Source organism: Gambusia affinis, linkage group LG03 (genome assembly GCF_019740435.1).
Source record: "Gambusia affinis linkage group LG03, SWU_Gaff_1.0, whole genome shotgun sequence".
In the NCBI taxonomy this organism is placed as follows: Eukaryota; Metazoa; Chordata; class Actinopteri; order Cyprinodontiformes; family Poeciliidae; genus Gambusia; species Gambusia affinis.
The window spans coordinates 8,068,351-8,085,460 of NC_057870.1; the positions used below are offsets into that span (position 1 = coordinate 8,068,351).

General features: G+C 40.6%; 2 protein-coding genes across 5 annotated transcripts; one reads left to right on the forward strand and one right to left on the reverse strand.

Annotated features, from left to right (window-relative positions):
* The first annotated feature begins 806 nt into the window (after positions 1-806).
* Positions 807-5,326, forward strand: chmp7 (charged multivesicular body protein 7). Of its 2 annotated transcripts, none has more exons than XM_044111349.1 (10): positions 807-1,353; positions 1,439-1,610; positions 2,037-2,222; positions 2,620-2,753; positions 3,450-3,498; positions 3,575-3,694; positions 3,778-3,876; positions 3,972-4,029; positions 4,544-4,765; positions 4,848-5,326. In XM_044111349.1, the coding sequence occupies exons 1-10, from the start codon at positions 1,091-1,093 to the stop codon at positions 4,901-4,903; spliced, it is 1,359 nt and encodes a 452-aa protein (XP_043967284.1). In that variant the 5' UTR covers positions 807-1,090; the 3' UTR covers positions 4,904-5,326. The 2 variants fall into 2 exon arrangements, with proteins under 2 accessions (XP_043967284.1, XP_043967285.1); XM_044111350.1 differs by having other exon boundaries at positions 4,547-4,765.
* A 530-nt stretch (positions 5,327-5,856) lies between these two features.
* Positions 5,857-16,303, reverse strand: ccdc92 (coiled-coil domain containing 92). Of its 3 annotated transcripts, none has more exons than XM_044111351.1 (5): positions 16,221-16,303; positions 15,882-16,046; positions 12,015-12,186; positions 11,756-11,797; positions 5,857-9,095 (listed from the first exon to the last, which is right to left on the reverse strand). In XM_044111351.1, the coding sequence occupies exons 3-5, from the start codon at positions 12,148-12,150 to the stop codon at positions 8,284-8,286; spliced, it is 990 nt and encodes a 329-aa protein (XP_043967286.1). In that variant the 5' UTR covers positions 12,151-12,186; positions 15,882-16,046; positions 16,221-16,303; the 3' UTR covers positions 5,857-8,283. The 3 variants fall into 3 exon arrangements, with proteins under 3 accessions (XP_043967286.1, XP_043967287.1, XP_043967288.1); XM_044111352.1 differs by having other exon boundaries at positions 15,882-16,049; positions 16,221-16,301; XM_044111353.1 differs by lacking the exons at positions 15,882-16,046; positions 16,221-16,303 and adding an exon at positions 12,540-12,645.
* Positions 16,304-17,110: the final 807 nt, after the last annotated feature.

Genomic DNA, 17,110 nt, shown 5'->3' on the forward strand with positions numbered 1-17,110 from the left:
TATACATAAATAAGATAATTACCAGATAACAAACTCAGGCAGAAACACTTATTTTCTATTTCACTATAAAACATACGAAACCAATATCTCACAGATATTGATATCAATATCTTATCTTGGTTTCACCTACTACATATGAAACCAGTAGTAGTAGGTGATGTAGACCAGGGTAAAGTGCTTCCAATTGAAATTAATATGTTCATAATAATAGGTTCAAAAGATAGAAAACAATATTAGAACAATGAATCTTGGGTCCAAACAAGATGTTTCATTTAAACATAAACTGGTGTGTCTCTATGTCTGGTACATTTTTGGCTAAAACATGTTTGTTCTTCATCCAGTGAAGTTACTCAGTTGATAGAGTATCCAGAAATAAAGTAATAGTAGAGATTATTCATAATAACATTACGTAAGAAAAAAACAACATGTGGTGTAGAAAAACAACTCCGCAACATCTTCTCCAAAGTTTCTCAAGTGAATGTAACTAGTTACTACGCACCTCTTGTTCAAATGGTAAACTATCACAAAAACAATATTATTATGTAACATATCTCTATATTATTCTTTTGGTGGGGTGGTAGCTCTATGCTTCCACAGTTTTCAGGCCCTCATGCTTACAGTTACTATTTCCGAGAAAAATCATTGACCTCTTGCGTACAAACGTTTCAACTGTGAAGTTCCTGAGCAAAATGCTGGGTGCGTTTTCTTTACTCTACAGCGCATCTCTGGGTGGGCGGTAACCTCGTGTCAAGAGCAGAGGGAAAGCCGCCGCTTCCCCGTCTTGGTGTGAATAATAAACACACACAATAATTTTTTGTTGATATGTAAAAGCTAGCTCAGTGTTAGCATGAGTTTACAACACCGTGGCGAAGTGAAAGTCCCTGACAGTTGATTTTGAACAACTGAGCTGTAATTTTCTTTTGACAAAAGATGTGTGAACCTACATGTTGTCTAGCAGTAGCTGCTAATATTAGCCTTCTCTCTCGAGTTCACTGTTGCCAGTGTTAAACCTTGCTATCCTCGCAACCAAGTTACGTGACGAAGTGCTTTAAGTGGCGAACCAGAACCTTTTCAGTGCGGGCTTCATAAAATGTCTACCACTTCGGAAATGAACCTGCCACCTGAGTGGAACGACGACGAGCGGATGAACTTTATGTTCTCCGAGTTCAAGGAGAACCGGGATGTGAACACCACGGACTGGGACAGCAAGATGGACTTCTGGACAGCTCTCATCACGCGGAGCTGCAGACGGCGCGGCTCCGTGATTGTCAACCTACAGGACCTCAACAAAACCTTCCAAAGGAAAGAGAAAACACCGCTGGGCCTTTCGACTGTAATCCAGACTATGGCCAGGTAACTGTGGGCGTGTCGGTGCTTGTCAGTATTATTGTCAGTCATGTTAACTGTCTCTCTTTCTCTGTGTGTTCCTCTCGGTCAGGTGTGGGAAGATCCAAAGAGAGTCTGAGTTCGCCGCCAGCGTGGACTGTGGGTGGGTTTCCTGGAGTGTGGGGATGCTGCTGGTGAAGCCACTCAAGTGGACCTTCTCCACGCTTCTGGGCAGCAACAGAGTTCCTCTGGAGGAGTCTTTCGTTGTTATCGAGCTAGTAAAGGTTTGCCATGCTCTTGTTGTTTCCATAGGTTGAATTTCAGCTAGAAGATACAGTCCTTTGCGTAACGCTTTAACTTCTGCTTAATTTGACACATTCCAACCACAAACTAGAAAAAAGAACTCTGAAAAGTGTGGCATGCATGTGTAGTCGGTCCCTATCTCCCATTGGATTTTATTTGGGTTATCAGAGTAAATGTGCAGGGTACAAATGTATGACATTTTCGTCTTGTGTGTTGATCTCTTGCATAAATTCCTAATAAAATTGAGTTGTTTTTTTTTCCGTCTTGAAGAAAAGGGTTGGGAATACTTTCATAAGGACACTGCATCTACTGCACAGTCAGATTGGTTTTAAGATGCAGCTGTACTGGGTGGTTTCCTATTTCGGCGCAAGATGTGGCGATACAACTTCGTTCGTCTTCTTTTTCAGGAGAAAGCCGCGGAACTGCTAAAGGCCTACCGAAGCAGTGACTTTTCAAGCTGCTCCATCATCTCGTTTCAAGAGCTGTGCACTCTCTCCTCCAACATCTGCGCTGATGAAAGCACCCTGTGCATGGCTCTGCTGCAGCTGCAGAAGGACAAGCAGGTCACAGTTTCCTTGCACGAGGGAGAGAAGGTAAAACAGAATATAATCACTGTTGGGGCTGCACAATGTTAGGAAAACATGATTCAAGAATGTCACCACGGTGATGTGATGATTATCTTTCTGTTTTAGGTCGATAGCAGAACACAGATGGTCAATATTTCTGTTTCTTTTAATTATTTAAAATGAGCTATTTACTCTCAGGAACTCTTTGCAACAAGTGGCACCAGAACAGAAATAAACAGTCTGAATGAGTAGCAGTCAATAATTAGCCAACACTTACTGCAATCTAGGTAGTTCTTTGTAATTTGCGGTAACAGAACATTGTGTTTCATATGTTGTGCAGCTCTGATCAAAGGCAACTAAAAAGTTTTAAAATACAACACAAGTACGAGTCATGAAGACGTACCTGATTTCATCTGTTCTCCAGATTGTGAAGTTTTGCCAGCTGGGACAGGATCGTGTGTCTCTGGTTAGTGACATAGACATCGGGATCTACCAGCTGCAGCGCAGTGAGAAACTTCTGGAAGAGCGTGTGCAGAAACTGAGCCTGGAGGCTGACAGGTTGATCTTAGACATGAACATTCCTGTTTGACGTCTAGTTCTTGTATTAGAAGTGCGAATTACTTTAGTTCAAGAGAGCCAAATGCAGAGGGTTAGATTGGGATGCTTGTTTAACTTAATTTCACAATAAAAAATACTGAAAAAAAACAAACAGCCTTTAAATTGCCCTGAGAAAACAAATCACATGTTAGAAGACATGTTTTTGTAATCCAGTAATTAAATCAAATATATTTGTACTTTGCTGAGGCTTTTGCAAAGAAAAGTGTCCCACAGCATCGCAGGTCCACCATCAGACTTAACACTGAGCATAATTTGCTTTTCCACATGTTCATCCTTCATTTTACAACAGACTTATCAGAAGTGATTGTTGTGAAAAAGCTCAGTCTTTATTCCTGTATTTTTTAGTGCGGCAACTAGAGATAATTTCAACAGTTGATTATTTTATTAATGATTCTGATGATTAAGCAATTAATCTTCAGGAAAAAAAACAAAAGTTGCTTTTTGGGGGGAGGGGAGTTTTCAACATTTTCACTGCAGGATTATTCTACCGCAATGATAAATTCAAAGCTTTGAAGTATTCCTGTGCATCTTACAGGTACCAATATGTGTGCAAAGAGCCACAGGTTTGGTGCATTAGTAATTTATCTCTACATTTTTTTTTTTTTACTAAATTGCACTCTTAAAAATGATTTCCAGGTGCAAAGAGGAAGCAAAAATTCTGCTGCGAGACGGGAAGAAAACACAGGTCATTATAAACAGAAACTTTAAGACTCGACCTTCGAAATCACAGCAGCCGTTCAAGTTGAATTTCTGTCTCCAAGGCGCTGAGGTGTTTGAGGGGCCGGAAGAGAGTGGAGAAGAGAGCAGACAGCTTGTTCGCCAAGCTGGAGACCATCAGGGGAATCCTGGAACGAATAGCGCAGTCGCAAACCGATAAGATGGTATGAAGGCCCTTAAATCTTAGACATCCACATGTCTAAGTTTTCCTTCAGTGGTTAAAGAGTGTGTTCTGGTGTGTGTGCAGGTTATGCAGGCCTACCAGGCTGGAATGTCTGCTCTGAGGATGTCGCTTAAAGATGTGACTGTGGAGCGCGCCGAGAGCCTGGTGGATCAGATCCAGGAGGTACGCAGTCGTCGTTAAGACAGGAACTTGTATATTTTGATTATTTATTAGATTTTTATCATTTTTTTTTATGGGCTCCTGTTCCATATTAACAGTTATGCGACACGCAAGATGAGGTGAATCAAACCATTTCCAGTGGTGTAGCTGCTGCAGGTAAGTCGTTCTGTTCCTATTCGGTTTCATTTTCTTTTTTATTATTTATTTTATTCATTTTTAGCATAATAGGATCATGTCACATGTAAATGTAAACAAAGGTTTCTCTCAAAAGTACATTTACTATAACATATAATATTTTCTTAAAAGTAAAAATGTATAGTCTCTGTAGTTTCTTTAGATGGATTGTTCCTTTTGTTTAGTTCTGACTTTGTTTTATTTTTTACTTCTGATCCTCCCCAATTATAAATGCCATCTTTTTTTGTAATTTTTTTGTTGTTTATGTGTCGGTAGCATACAGTTTCATATTTTTAAGCATAACTTGCAGAATATAATAATCCTCCAGGTGGTGAAATTTCATGAATTTGGACCTTTGTAGCGTCTTGTGCTTTTTTTTGCAAAAAAAAATAAAAAATAGAACTTGCATATGCTTTGCAATCAATCCCCCATTACTTCTACACGATAAGAATAATACCGAGTGATCAGTTTGTTGACGTATTATGCGTTTTGTCAGTAGATGAAGACATGGATGAGTTGGAGAAGGAGCTGAAAGCGTTGCTGGATGAGTCAGAGCCAGATGTGAACACATCAGGTCTACCTGCAGTCCCGACGAACCGCCTGGGTCCCACCGCTGAGCAGATCCTCAGTTCTCTGCCTGACGAACCCCGCGGCCACTTGCATGTTACCGCTGACGCGCTAGAGGAAGAGCTGAATCGGTTAACCTTATCAGAAACAGGTGCGCACCTTCAGTTTCCTTCAGTTCTTCCCGTCTTTCAGCCGTTCCAGACGACATGTCGGTCAACTGTCTTTGTTTCCAGGATCTCCACAGAGGAAGGCAACGTCACCACATAGGAGAGCAGAGGCCGCTCAGTGATTTTCATCAACATCCAACTCAAAACAAAGCACTTTACTTCCTTTAATAAATACAAGTACAGAAGAGGCATGCCAATCTGGACTTTCCAACAAATCTGCAGATCTACGTTTTAACTCGCTTGCTGTCGTAATTTGAATAACCCTTTGGCTCCAGCGGGAATGCTTTTAAACCGGTTAAGAGAACCGTACAAATGGTTTGTCCTGTGTTTAACGATTATACGTGGATGCTCGTCATAGACCGTTGTGTAAAGTTTGTGACAGTGGCCTTCTGAGGTATAGAGACGAAGTTGTGTAACAGAAAGTCATGCCAAATGATTTATCATAACCAAGTTTATTGTTGAGATGTACCTGAAAGGATGGAAAAGAATGCCTAAAGTGAGTTTAACCAAATATGTTTGTCAAAAAATAAAATTTATTTTAATCACTTGTCTTAAGGCGTATTTGCGTTAGATCAATAAAAGATAAAAAACCCTGTTGGTCTACACTCATCCTAGCAACACTGACCTATTAGACAACATTGTGAATCCTCTTCTCATTTGATCGTTTCAAAATGTCTGACAATGTCCGACAAAATAGTTTTAAGGTGACTCCTCTGCGCCATGGCAACTTCTGTTCTTTTCAAGATAAAATCCACTGTCTTGGGTTTCTTCTTTTGATTAAGTTTGGTAATCTAATAGTCATCTAACTGTAATAGCGTGACAAGATGTCAGTTTAAATTCATGCTGAAGAACAAATGGCGATCCCGAGTTCAAAATGGCAACTCATCAGATGTGTCACTATTCATGATAAAAATTACAAAAAATAAATATTTTTGTGACATTTCCCCCTTACCTCATCTTAGGGGCACCGCTGTTGACAAACAAACCTGGCCCAGTAAAGTGACCTTTCCTCCAGCTTTTCTGACATTCATTCGAACCAAGTAACCGAACCAAAAACAAAAGCATGGCAGTAATATAATGATTTGATTTCTTTAATGATAAGTGATTTTATTGTGAAAAGCAGGCTATTAAGAGATTTAATTACCATTATTGTGGTGGTGTGAAAGGTACAGAGTGCATCAGGGTTGTTGATTTTCTTTTTTTTTCTTTCTTCTTTTTCCTGCTGGGTCATTAACAAACAATAAATTAAAAAAACAACTCATTACAAATCGACAGCCTTTTAAAAAGTACAGTTGGTAATATCACAATATCCAGCACTGTTTTAAAAATGCCCTTGTACGACAAAAAGCATTAATGAATATTGTTCAAACCTAAACAAAATCCTGTCATCTTTCCTCAGACATGCTCGCGCTCTCCTCGCTCACACACGCAGAAACACTCCCTACTTACATACATATATATAGATATATATATATAGATAGATATAAATATCCATATTGCATTAAAATATGTCCAGCGCTGCTCCATTCTGCGAAGCAAAGGAAAAGCTTCAACTCGATAACCGACACATTTGATTTCAGTTACACACATCGCAGCTTCTACCTACGGTCACGTGAGTACACAGATACCGAATAAAAAAAGATATTTACGGAGCAGCAGTGTTATTACGTCACCTCTATCCTACGAAGCTGCTGCTGACGTCTTGCTATATAGACTGCTGCTACCTCCTCTGTACTCCAGATATGTAAAGGTGACTTCTAGCCATGACTACGTTTCACAGCTTGAGCACGACTAGGCCGGTTAAGCAGGCACTGACGCAGATATTTGGCTGAGAGTTGGTTGTTTGCACCACATAAAACAGATCCGACAGGTCGAAGCAAAAAGGTCAAGATGTGAATAGTACAAAAAGAAAAAACACAAACAACTCATTGGGAGATTAATAAAACTCATTTGGCGTGCTTTACAGTAGTCCATTTCAACCGTAGAAGAAGAAAACTTAAAGGTCCTCATGGAGTACCACAAAATGACGCTTTTGTTGATACCGTTGTGTTGCGTACAAAGCAGGCTGCACAGTGGTTCAGGCTCTTCGCTGTTCTTGCAGTGTAAGCAAGTGTGTATATGCTAGGGTCAGATGCATAAATAGTGCAAAACTCAAACACAATGCATGTACCCTTCTCTACACATTGGATGTGTATGTATGTAAGAGCAATGTGCAGTGTGAGAGATATTCAACTAAAACCACAAAAACAGAATTTGAGGTAAAATAAAACAAGCAGGCTCATCTGGAGGAGTTGGAAGACCTTGGTAAGACTTTAATAGAACCATTATTTTTGCTGCTTTCGCTTCTTGCAGAGGATGATATGTAGGCTTGTGTGCTTTAAAGCCCCACATGTGCAATACTGTTTCTATTTTCCTTCCGTCGAGGTTCGTTGCTTTGAACTTAGAAAGTGGAGTTGCATATGTAACAAATTTTGATTCAGGCTTTGTTGTGTTCATGGGCTCACAGCCGAGACTAAACACATTTCCTCCATACTTTAAGCCAGAAATGGGGTTAAAGTATGAAGGAAGTGCATGAGTGTAAAATTTCAAAATGATTTGAATGTACTGACAGAAGCACATCCCGCAGTGCCTGATAAAGGTATTCATATGCCTTGAACTATTTCTTTTTTTTTTACATTTTACAGTAAAATCACAAACTTCGGTGTATTGTATTGAATTTTATGCAATAGGTCAACAAAAATTTCTGCCCCATTGCGCAGGGGAAGGAAAATGATAGTCGGTTTCTAAAAACAACAAAAACCGTTACATGCATATGTATTCGGCTCTCTATACTCGGACACCCCTAAATCAAATCCAGACCAAGCAGAGTTCCCCGTGTGCAAATTAATCTCTTTAAAAATATACAATATTCATTCATTTTGTTGCAGGAAGGCGACAAAACAGACAAAAACTGAACTTTCGACATGCAAAAACACTGATGTATTGCAGAAAAACAGCACAACCTGAACACACCACTTCAAGGGTTAAACATGGTGGTGGCAATATCATGCTGTGGTGGGTGATAAGGAATTGTCCCTATTAAAGGCTGCAATGAATGAAGCATAAGGTTGAGCAAAGTATGAGAGCATGTGAATAGTACAAAAAAAAACCCATTGGGAGTTTTTTTGGGAACAGTGTGGTTAATACTATTAACCACACTGTTCAGAATATTTAGAAAACACTTTTAAAAAGCCATGTATCATTTTCCTAAAGTTATGCACTGCTTTAGCGGCAGAAATCCAGCTAAAACACACTGAAGTTAGCGGTTATGACGTGATCAAATCTGAAAAAGTTCAAGCAGTATGAATACCTCTGCAAGGCACTCTTTATAAATATGGCAAACAGAATGCATAAACACATTTTTGCCTTTGTGGTCACGCTCCTTTTAGTCGTAAAACCAGAGTTTTATGCATCTGGCCCTAGATGTGCATCTGTGTTAATGCGCAGGTGCAGCATTGCAGTGTTAAACTGTCCTATCGGCTTCCGAGCGCTTCTGCAGAACCTTGTCCTCGTTGACCTGATCCACTGCCAGCGTCTCCAGCTCGGCCTGCGGCGGGGCGAGGGGAGGGGTGCCGTGCGGGATGCGGTGCGCCACGCCCACGTGGGCCCTGTGCTGGCGCTCCCGAGCCGGGCTGTGTCGGGGGCTGGCCGCGGCGCCCAGGCGAGGAATGGGGGAGCGGTCGGAGGCGATGGGAGGGATGACTGCGGGGCGCTCACGCACTACCTGCTGCGTGTCGGGAGACTCCCGGCCTGCCTGCAAGAACGGCGTCGGGTCGGGCATGGCGTCGACCGGCTCTCGCAGGACAACCCGCCTGCCGTCCGGGCCCAGGCGGTACACCTCCGTTAGCTCCGGGTGAAGAGGCTGGGAGAGGCTCTTCTTCATCCGGCGACGCGGGGTTTCAGGCTGCCTGTCCTTGGCGGGGGGAGGTGTCGGCTTGTAGGAGCTGATGGGACTGACGTTGGGACTCGCCTCGGAGGAACTTCCGGCCAAAAGCTTCTTCTTAGTGGCGTGAAGCTGCGAGGTGAGGTAAGCGATGGTGCTTGCCCTCTGCTCCAGCTCCCCAGACAACACGGCCAGCTTGTGGCTCTTCATCTTAAGCTCCTCCAGGTACTTCTTCTCCCGCTCTTTGATGGTGTTTTCCAGGACCGAAATCATGGCGTTCTTTTGCTCCAGGTCCCGGAGCAGCTCTGTGTTCTCCTCCTCCTTCTTTTTAAGTTGGGCCTCCAGCTCCTCACACCTCCTTTGCAGCTCCCTGCATCGTTCCTCGCTGCTGTCTGCACAAACAGTAATGAGCAACATCACAGCTGTTAAATGTGTGATATAAATAAGACATAGACAAGAAGAAGAAGAAAAAAACACATTAGACTAAACACTCAGGCATTAAGTTCAGACAGTCTGTCAGCACAGAGAGACACAGCAGGATCCTTTGGAGAGTCGTTTGCAGTGGTCAGAGAGCTCTGGTCTCACATTACAGCTTTTATTGGCTCTCATCTCCAACACTGCAGCTCCCACCTGACTCTGCAACACCTCACTGCAGCCGACCGACATGCTGTACTGTCAACTTCTAATGCAAATTACAATCATCATTAGCAAATTTTGTGCTTGGCTTATTCCAAGTCTATTTTGCGTAAACTTGGAATTTTTACAGATTATCATAACGTTTCCGTGAATTCTGACCAATCACCTTAAAGCTTTTTTTACTTAATTTTTTTTTTTCTGAAAAAAAAAAAAAAAAAAAAAAATTATTACTGCAACTCGGCTGAATTTTTACAAATCCCTTCCACCCCCTTCTAATTTAACCCCTTGATTCACAACTTGTAAGATAAAAGCTGTGAAAGGGTAATATTTGCCTTTTTTTTTTTTTTTTTTTTTTTTGCAGAAACCATTTTGTATAAGGTTTTCTTATACTAGGTATACAGTCATGGGAACGCGTGGGACATGTCAACCGCTTTTCTTGTATTGAGTTGAGTAATGATGCTGCATGCAGATACTGTTAGCTAAATGATGATTGATAAATGCCAGTGTGTCACATGAAGCTTGTTAACGAGAATACTGATGTCTTTGTTCCCTGTTTTACATCCTTGGTAGTTAGTTAATGCCAGGAATAAACCCAATCCTCTTTAATTTCTGTTCACAAGTTGTGCTCATCGGTTCCATATACTTAAAGGAAATCTTTATTGTCACAATAGAAAGAGCAAACAGCCAGAGAGGAGGCATTAGAGCAGCGGCCAGCAGCAGGTCGATGATGCAGGGTTTTCTCACGTAAGGAGAGATTACTTGATAAAAAAAAGAGAAAGAAATGGAAGGTATGCGCAAAGATTTCAGCTATGTTACAGCAAAAATGCAACTTATAAAAATTGCAACATTGCCCGTAACTTTTTGAAAAAGGTGCCAAAAATATTGTGATTTTTAGGGCAAAACAACCACAAAATAACCCATCATAACATCCTGGAGGGGCTGAAATCACTGTTGTTTTATATTCAAACATTTAGAAACTTTCACCTCACTTTTCATTTCCTGATCTGAGTCTTGCATTTAAAAAATTGAGTGGTTGGAAACAAGAGTATCAGATTCCCTTCATGGGGGGCTGGTGCTTGTCAAGCCCAGTTGGCGCAGCTGCAGTGAGCAGGTTGGACGCTGTGCATTAGTGCTGCAACGGATAATCTCATTTCCTGCACTCCAATCTAAGAGATGTCCCACACTAACATGATGGTGAGTCAGACTGGAGGCTTTAGCAATGTTGAGCCGACACAGCTCTGTCGAAAAGCCTACATCGTCACACCGTGATCTCACATGACACCCTTCATATTCAAGACACCTTCACCAGCAGAGCGTGAATCAGATGAGGATGTGACTTCATCGCATCATGGCTTAGAGGGACGAGGCAGCTGGGGGAGCAGTGAGTCAGACACACAGAGCAGTGCTTCCTGGGAAAGATTTTGTTACCAGGGAAGAGAGCTGGCAGAGAAAGCTATTTCAGCAGGTGACATTCATTTACAGCTCTCTGTGGTGCAGAGTTTGCTCTGTAGCTGCTGTTGGAAAGTGGAGCACTCCCTTAGATGCCATCATAATATTTTGAAATCGCACATCAATTTATCTGACGTTTTTTTCTTTTTTTTTACATTAAAGTGACTACAGAATTAATTGGAAATAGAATGTTGTAAATAGCAACGAACATTTTGCTTCAGATTTCACAATCTCCAGTTTTTCGAAAAGCTTTGATCCACTGATGACCATCTTAGCCAGTCACACAGGCAGGGATAAGAACAACATGCAAACTTTTTTTTCTGGTCTTCCTAATATGTATGATTATTAATTGTTCAGAGTTGGAGCAGAGGCAATTAAAATCTCTTTGACATCTTAAATTAGTCATTAGCACAGATGAATATAGCTAGCATGACTACACTATTCCTTATAAAATGCTAAGTCCTTAGCTAAATTTGACGCTTCCAATATGTGGAATGTCTGGTTTTGGATGCTGTGCACTTAGAAGGATTTTTGTTTTTACTTGTCTTGTTTTTTACTTTCAGACAGGTTGTGAATGTGTGTAACCGTGGCAATAGGATATTGTTTTTACAACGGGGAGTAGCAGATAAACATTTTAAATTAGCATCTCAAATAATGGCTGAACTACATTAAAGGTGCTTAAAGATGCAGAGCAGGACAAAAGAGCAGAGAATTTCAGACAGATTTAAAGAGGAGAGGCAAGAGCAAATGAAGTGGATTAGGATGAAATTCTCACTTGCTGGATGTTTATTGGCATGAGCTAAAATATAATCCATGATTAAGAATGATTTAATTTCAGCTAGTAAAGACATGCATGTTTTTCTTTAAAAAAATTAACTAGTGTAACTTTAAAAAAAAATCCTTCCTGTGTTCTAATTCCATTTTTTTTTTAGCAATACCTGCATAATGCAGGGCAATAGTGACTTACCTGATGGATCGGAGCTTCTCACAGTGAGCTCATATGTCAAATCTGTGAAAAAGAAAGATGAGGTTGAAACATGGAACAAAGTATCTGTCTAACACATTTCTCCCCACAAACTAAGCTTTGAGGCTTGAGAACGTTGTGCTTTGTTTTGGTCATTAAATGATTTTTTGCCGCCATGATAATTCAGCTTTTATGCGTTTGAAATTCTCTGAAGTACACTGACTTACCAGAGAACCAAGAAGCTGATTATGCATGCGCTCACCTGTGCATTGCTGCTGTAATCGGCGGATCTCTGCGTGTAGCCCCTTTAGTGTGTTAGCATGGTCCTGCTGCAGAAAAAGCAGGTTTTTCTGAGCACTGTGCAGCTGATTCTCCAGAGTTACGTTTGCCGAGGCCATGGCGATATCTGTTTGGATCCTCACCACCCCTGGAACCTTAAACCCACAAAAACAGAAAGTGTCAAGCCACACCCAACTTTGTCACAGTTCAGCCTACAAACCACGAGGGCGTCAAAAGCTCCACAGCATTTTTTTTCCCCCAGGAGTTACTTCTCCACTTTGTCATCCTTTTGTTTTATGCTAGTAAAACAGTGACATCATTCTACTACAATAAAAATCACATTTATTTTAGAATGTTCACGTAGATCTTTATAAAACTGGAAGAAACTAGGATCTGTGCGATATACTGCAAGTTTTATCCCAATATTTTGAGGCAATATCGTAATTATGATAAAATGACAATAACTTTCTAAGAAATGTATCATGATAAAGAGATTTTTTTAACAAACCTAGATTCATTAGATGAAATATACCCTCCAGTATCCATACCATGACTACCAAAGACACCAAGCTTCATACGATGCTCCCACTGGGTGCGGCAGGTCAGCCTGAAGGAAAAAAAACAACAAAAAACTCCTCTTCCTTCCTTGTCATGCCCCACCCTTCAGGCCACAAAGAGACATAATCACTCAATCTAACAATCTCCACCCTCTGAGAGACACCCACATCAGATAACAGCACATTGATCCCTGTATGCCCCCCCCACAATCTCTCTGCATACAGGAAAGAGCTTCGATTAAATATCCCAGAGCTTTTCACTCTTACATGACCATCTCATATGGTCATGAATATGAATAATTCATCCTAAGACACCTGACTGAGCGGGCTCCTTCGTTTCAGCGGGTTGCGCAAGCATTTTCACTTTCATGGGGAAAAGTAAGAGGCGGTGCCAGCACCAAAAAACCCAGACTGTTTAGAACAAACACAGCCAGCGGTGTGTCATGAAGGCTGAGGGGATAATCTATTATTGATGAGTAATGTGAAGTCCTTCCGGTAAACCCTGTGCTGCAAGCATATCTCTCATCCCAGCTCTTTCCTAGAATAGCTCAGAAAGCTTTCCGCTCGCAAAGACATGACCTCAGACAACTTCACTATCAACACAGCTCGTACAACATACTGCAGCATGGCGGATATGAAAAGAGGATTAAGATTAACTTAATCCTTTCAATAAAGTTAATCAAACGTCATGTTTGGGTCTCCTTTGATTTTTGTTGTTTCATGCACAAATACACCCATCTGTATTTTTTTCAAACTGAGATGAAGAATGATGAATTATACATGAGCTGCAGCAGCAAGAGACATTGGGAAGAAGATACTATCCTAAGCCAACACAAGTCTCCTACTGTAACATTCTCAAATCAAATGCACCGTCTGCACATAGATACAAAGCATGCCAAAATCTAAGTTATTTATTGTTAGTTTGGCTTTTACACAGATATTTGCAAAAATATTGAATAAACACTGGCTAAACTTTGAAGCAATACCAGTAAAGGGTGTTGCTTCTTTAGACTACACACCGTTACTTTGTCTATTTGTGATCATAAATAGTTCCAAACAGCTAATGGTTTTACTTGTGAACGAGGGTAATTGTTGTAGACTTCTTTCAGCCAGCTGACCAGCAGCACACAGTAACACATTCAAGTTGAAAAATACTTCACTGAGCCCAAAAGGGAAATTAAATGTTGTTGTTGTAACTCATAAATTATTCAAATTCACCTTTCTCAAAAACTGACTTCAAAAAGCACAAACAGTATGCAGGAAAATATTTGCGGTTTTGGAACAGTAACTTTGTAAGACCTTGTTTTAATTTGATACCTGCAGATGGTGCTGCCTCTGTTAATCAATATTTTCCCAAAAAGAGAATATAAATAATAAACAATACATGAATCACAGCAGCATGAAACATTAGATAGTAGCTAAGCCAATACAAATTCTTAGTAGCAACTTCCTGTAATCAAGCTCAAGTTTTTACACAACAATGTTCAAAATACATTCTAAGAGATTTCACTGGGAAATATACTGCCTCTCCTGTTCTGTTGTATCTGTATCGAGCTTTGTATTTTTGGAAAACCTACAAAGGTTTCTGCTCAAATCTGGTCTAAGGCATAAGCAAGCCATTGCCTTGTTCACGCTGCAAGATTTTTATGCCAATCAGAAAGCAAGGTGATAAAAACATGGCGGGGAACCGTCTTTTTTTTAATATTTTCTCTGTTTAAAAATATTTTAGAAACTATCACGTTGTCCTAGATGGCCATCTTTGTTAGCTCTGAACTCACGTTTGATCTCGAGGAGTTTTGTCAAAGTTCCAATTTGCCATCTGAATGTTCATGAGTGAAATGTGTTCCTGTGTGGTGAGTTGTTCCTGCCGTGTGACTGGACATCACACACTGTAGGACCAAACCTACTATACCACAGATTTTTTTTTTTTTTTTTTTATGGCCACGTGTGGGGTGTCTTCTGTTTTTAAAATCGGCCAACAATTTAAAATCTTGCAGTGTGAACCAGTAAGAAAAAGCTCATTACAACTTCCAGGCCAGCAGGGGAACCTCAAGAGTGTTTCACTTCTTACGTAGTACATAGATCTCAACACATCACATTTATAGATAAGTGTAAATGAATGTTTGATAATAATTCATACGAATTCATTTTAAATTTAAGCAATCATACACACAAATACATTTGCATTATTAAAGTTATGTTAACAATCCAATTTTTATTTGGTCAGTATGTGCATTGCTGCTAAATTTCATATAGAGTCAACCTGCAACCTAGTTCTATCTACATTCAACCAATCCTTACATCTGTCCATCTATCTTTCCTTCCTTCCTGGATTTGGGGTCACAAATCAAATTCTGATTTGGGGCCCATAAAAGTTAGCGCCGGCCCTGCTCATATTCCTAACACCAGACCATTACAACAGCAACAAAATCATTTTACAAGAGAGAGTGTGTCCCCTAACGATTACTGTTTGTATCTCTATGATGACACAAATATCTGGCAGAAGGTCGGCAGGCATCCCTGATACTTTACATTTCAGCACCTGCATTGCGGACAGCACCCTGAATACAATACCTCTGCTGCTCCTGACAGCAGCAGCCAGGGGATCGTTGCTTCCCTCAAGCAGTGTCGTAAACTTTCAATAAGCAACAGTCAGGCTATGACATTCACTCTTGTTATCAAAGAATGCATCAGAGCTCGACAAAAAACCTAGCCGTGCTGCTTCATAACAACACAAAGATGTCATCACCGCATTTGGTGGGGTCATCACAAAGGCTGTCCTTGCACCCAGTGTTGTGTTGTGTTGTGTTGTGTTGCGACTCAGGGAGGAGCTGTCCGGTTTAAGGAACCGCAAACAGGCTAGTTACAAGCCAGAAGCAACAAATCTTCCCTTGCAACAATTGCTGTACTCAAAAACGAAGGTGCCGATGAGGAAAAAACGCTTACTGGCTTTCTGGATGTTTCTGAAAATGCGACACCACCCACAAAATAGGGCATAACCCATGATATTTATTGCCTTGCACCATTGCGCACGAATGAACTGACTGAGACAAGAATATTTTAAATACTTCAAATACGGCATAAAACTAAGTCTGAAGCATAAAATGCGCAAAGCAAGCTCATACTGACAGTATTTTGCAGTTTAATCGTCACGTTTTAATTACTGCAATAATTTCTCTGCTGGAGCAGGTGAATTAAGCTACTACGCCTTTATTGATGTAGCCTAGCTAGAAAGCTAAAGACGCCGAAACCGGCAGCCCAACGTTACCTAAATAATTTTTATGTCGGCTTACCTTTCACCAAAAATTACGTGGCCGTCAAGAAGCTTCTAAAGCGCAATAAATAGTGGTTGAACGGGCTAGCCGCAGCGGCTAAGCGCACTCCACCTTGCAGGTCATGTTGGTGATGCTGCCAGCGGCTTGCCTCGGTCGGCTGTGTTCCTGTCAGATCTCCCTGAGCTACTAGACAAAATAAAGCGATGCACCATGGGAAGCCAGATGAAATACTGACAACATACTCAACATTTACACTCTATTTATCTCTTCCAGTTTGTAATATTCATTACAAATACATTTATGAATTTTCAAAGACGTATATTAGGAATGGGGAGGTGGGAAACAGCGATTACTAACCTTAAATAATATAAACTGCGCAAGTAGCGGATGCCCTTAGTACGCGACCGTTTTGCGTTGATAAGCGTCATCACCATGGCAACGGAATCCTTTCAATGTTCCTTACAGATGTATTTACGTCACCTAGCGATACTGTTGTAACGTTGCAATGCAGTGATAACGTTTTTATAGAGATATACATCCTGCCGGCGTCAGGTGAATACAGAATGGTAAATGTAAGAAGATCTTAAAGAAAGGCTGTAAGGCTGGGAAAGCTCTTAGACAGCTGGTGGACAGCAGAGGGCGGTATTACTCTTCAATGTTACTCTAAGGAAGAGTTTTTTATTTTCTTCACTCCTATTTATCTTTCTCCACATCCATGCTGCATACTCTTCTGAGAGGAATGAAAAGTAGGTGGTTCTAGAGTTCTGAAAATTGCACTATGATCAGCCTTGTTTAAAACCAATTTGAATGTTTAGAAAACAAAACAACAAATCCATCTTTTATTTGCCAAAGAGCAAGAAACTGAGATCACAATATTCATTCATTTTCAAAAACATATTCACGTATACTTTGTTTATGCTTATTTCGAATATGATTCCACTTGAAGCTGCAAAAAACTGCAAAAAAAATCCTTATGAATGATTCCACATCTACTCTTGGCTGGACTCCAATGGGTTACACAAGTACATAAAGTGAGTGGTAGATGGTTTAGTCAGGGTAAAAGAACGCTCACATCAAAATACTAGGGATTACATTACACTGCAATGCTTTCTATCCCTAAGAGTCAAAATTAGAGAAATGAATGAATGTGGAAAATGACACAGAGACATACCAAAACTCTGTCTTATCTTTTAAATCATCTCAGCATTTTTCACTCCAAGCTTCACACTGAGTTCCTGAGTCTTGGG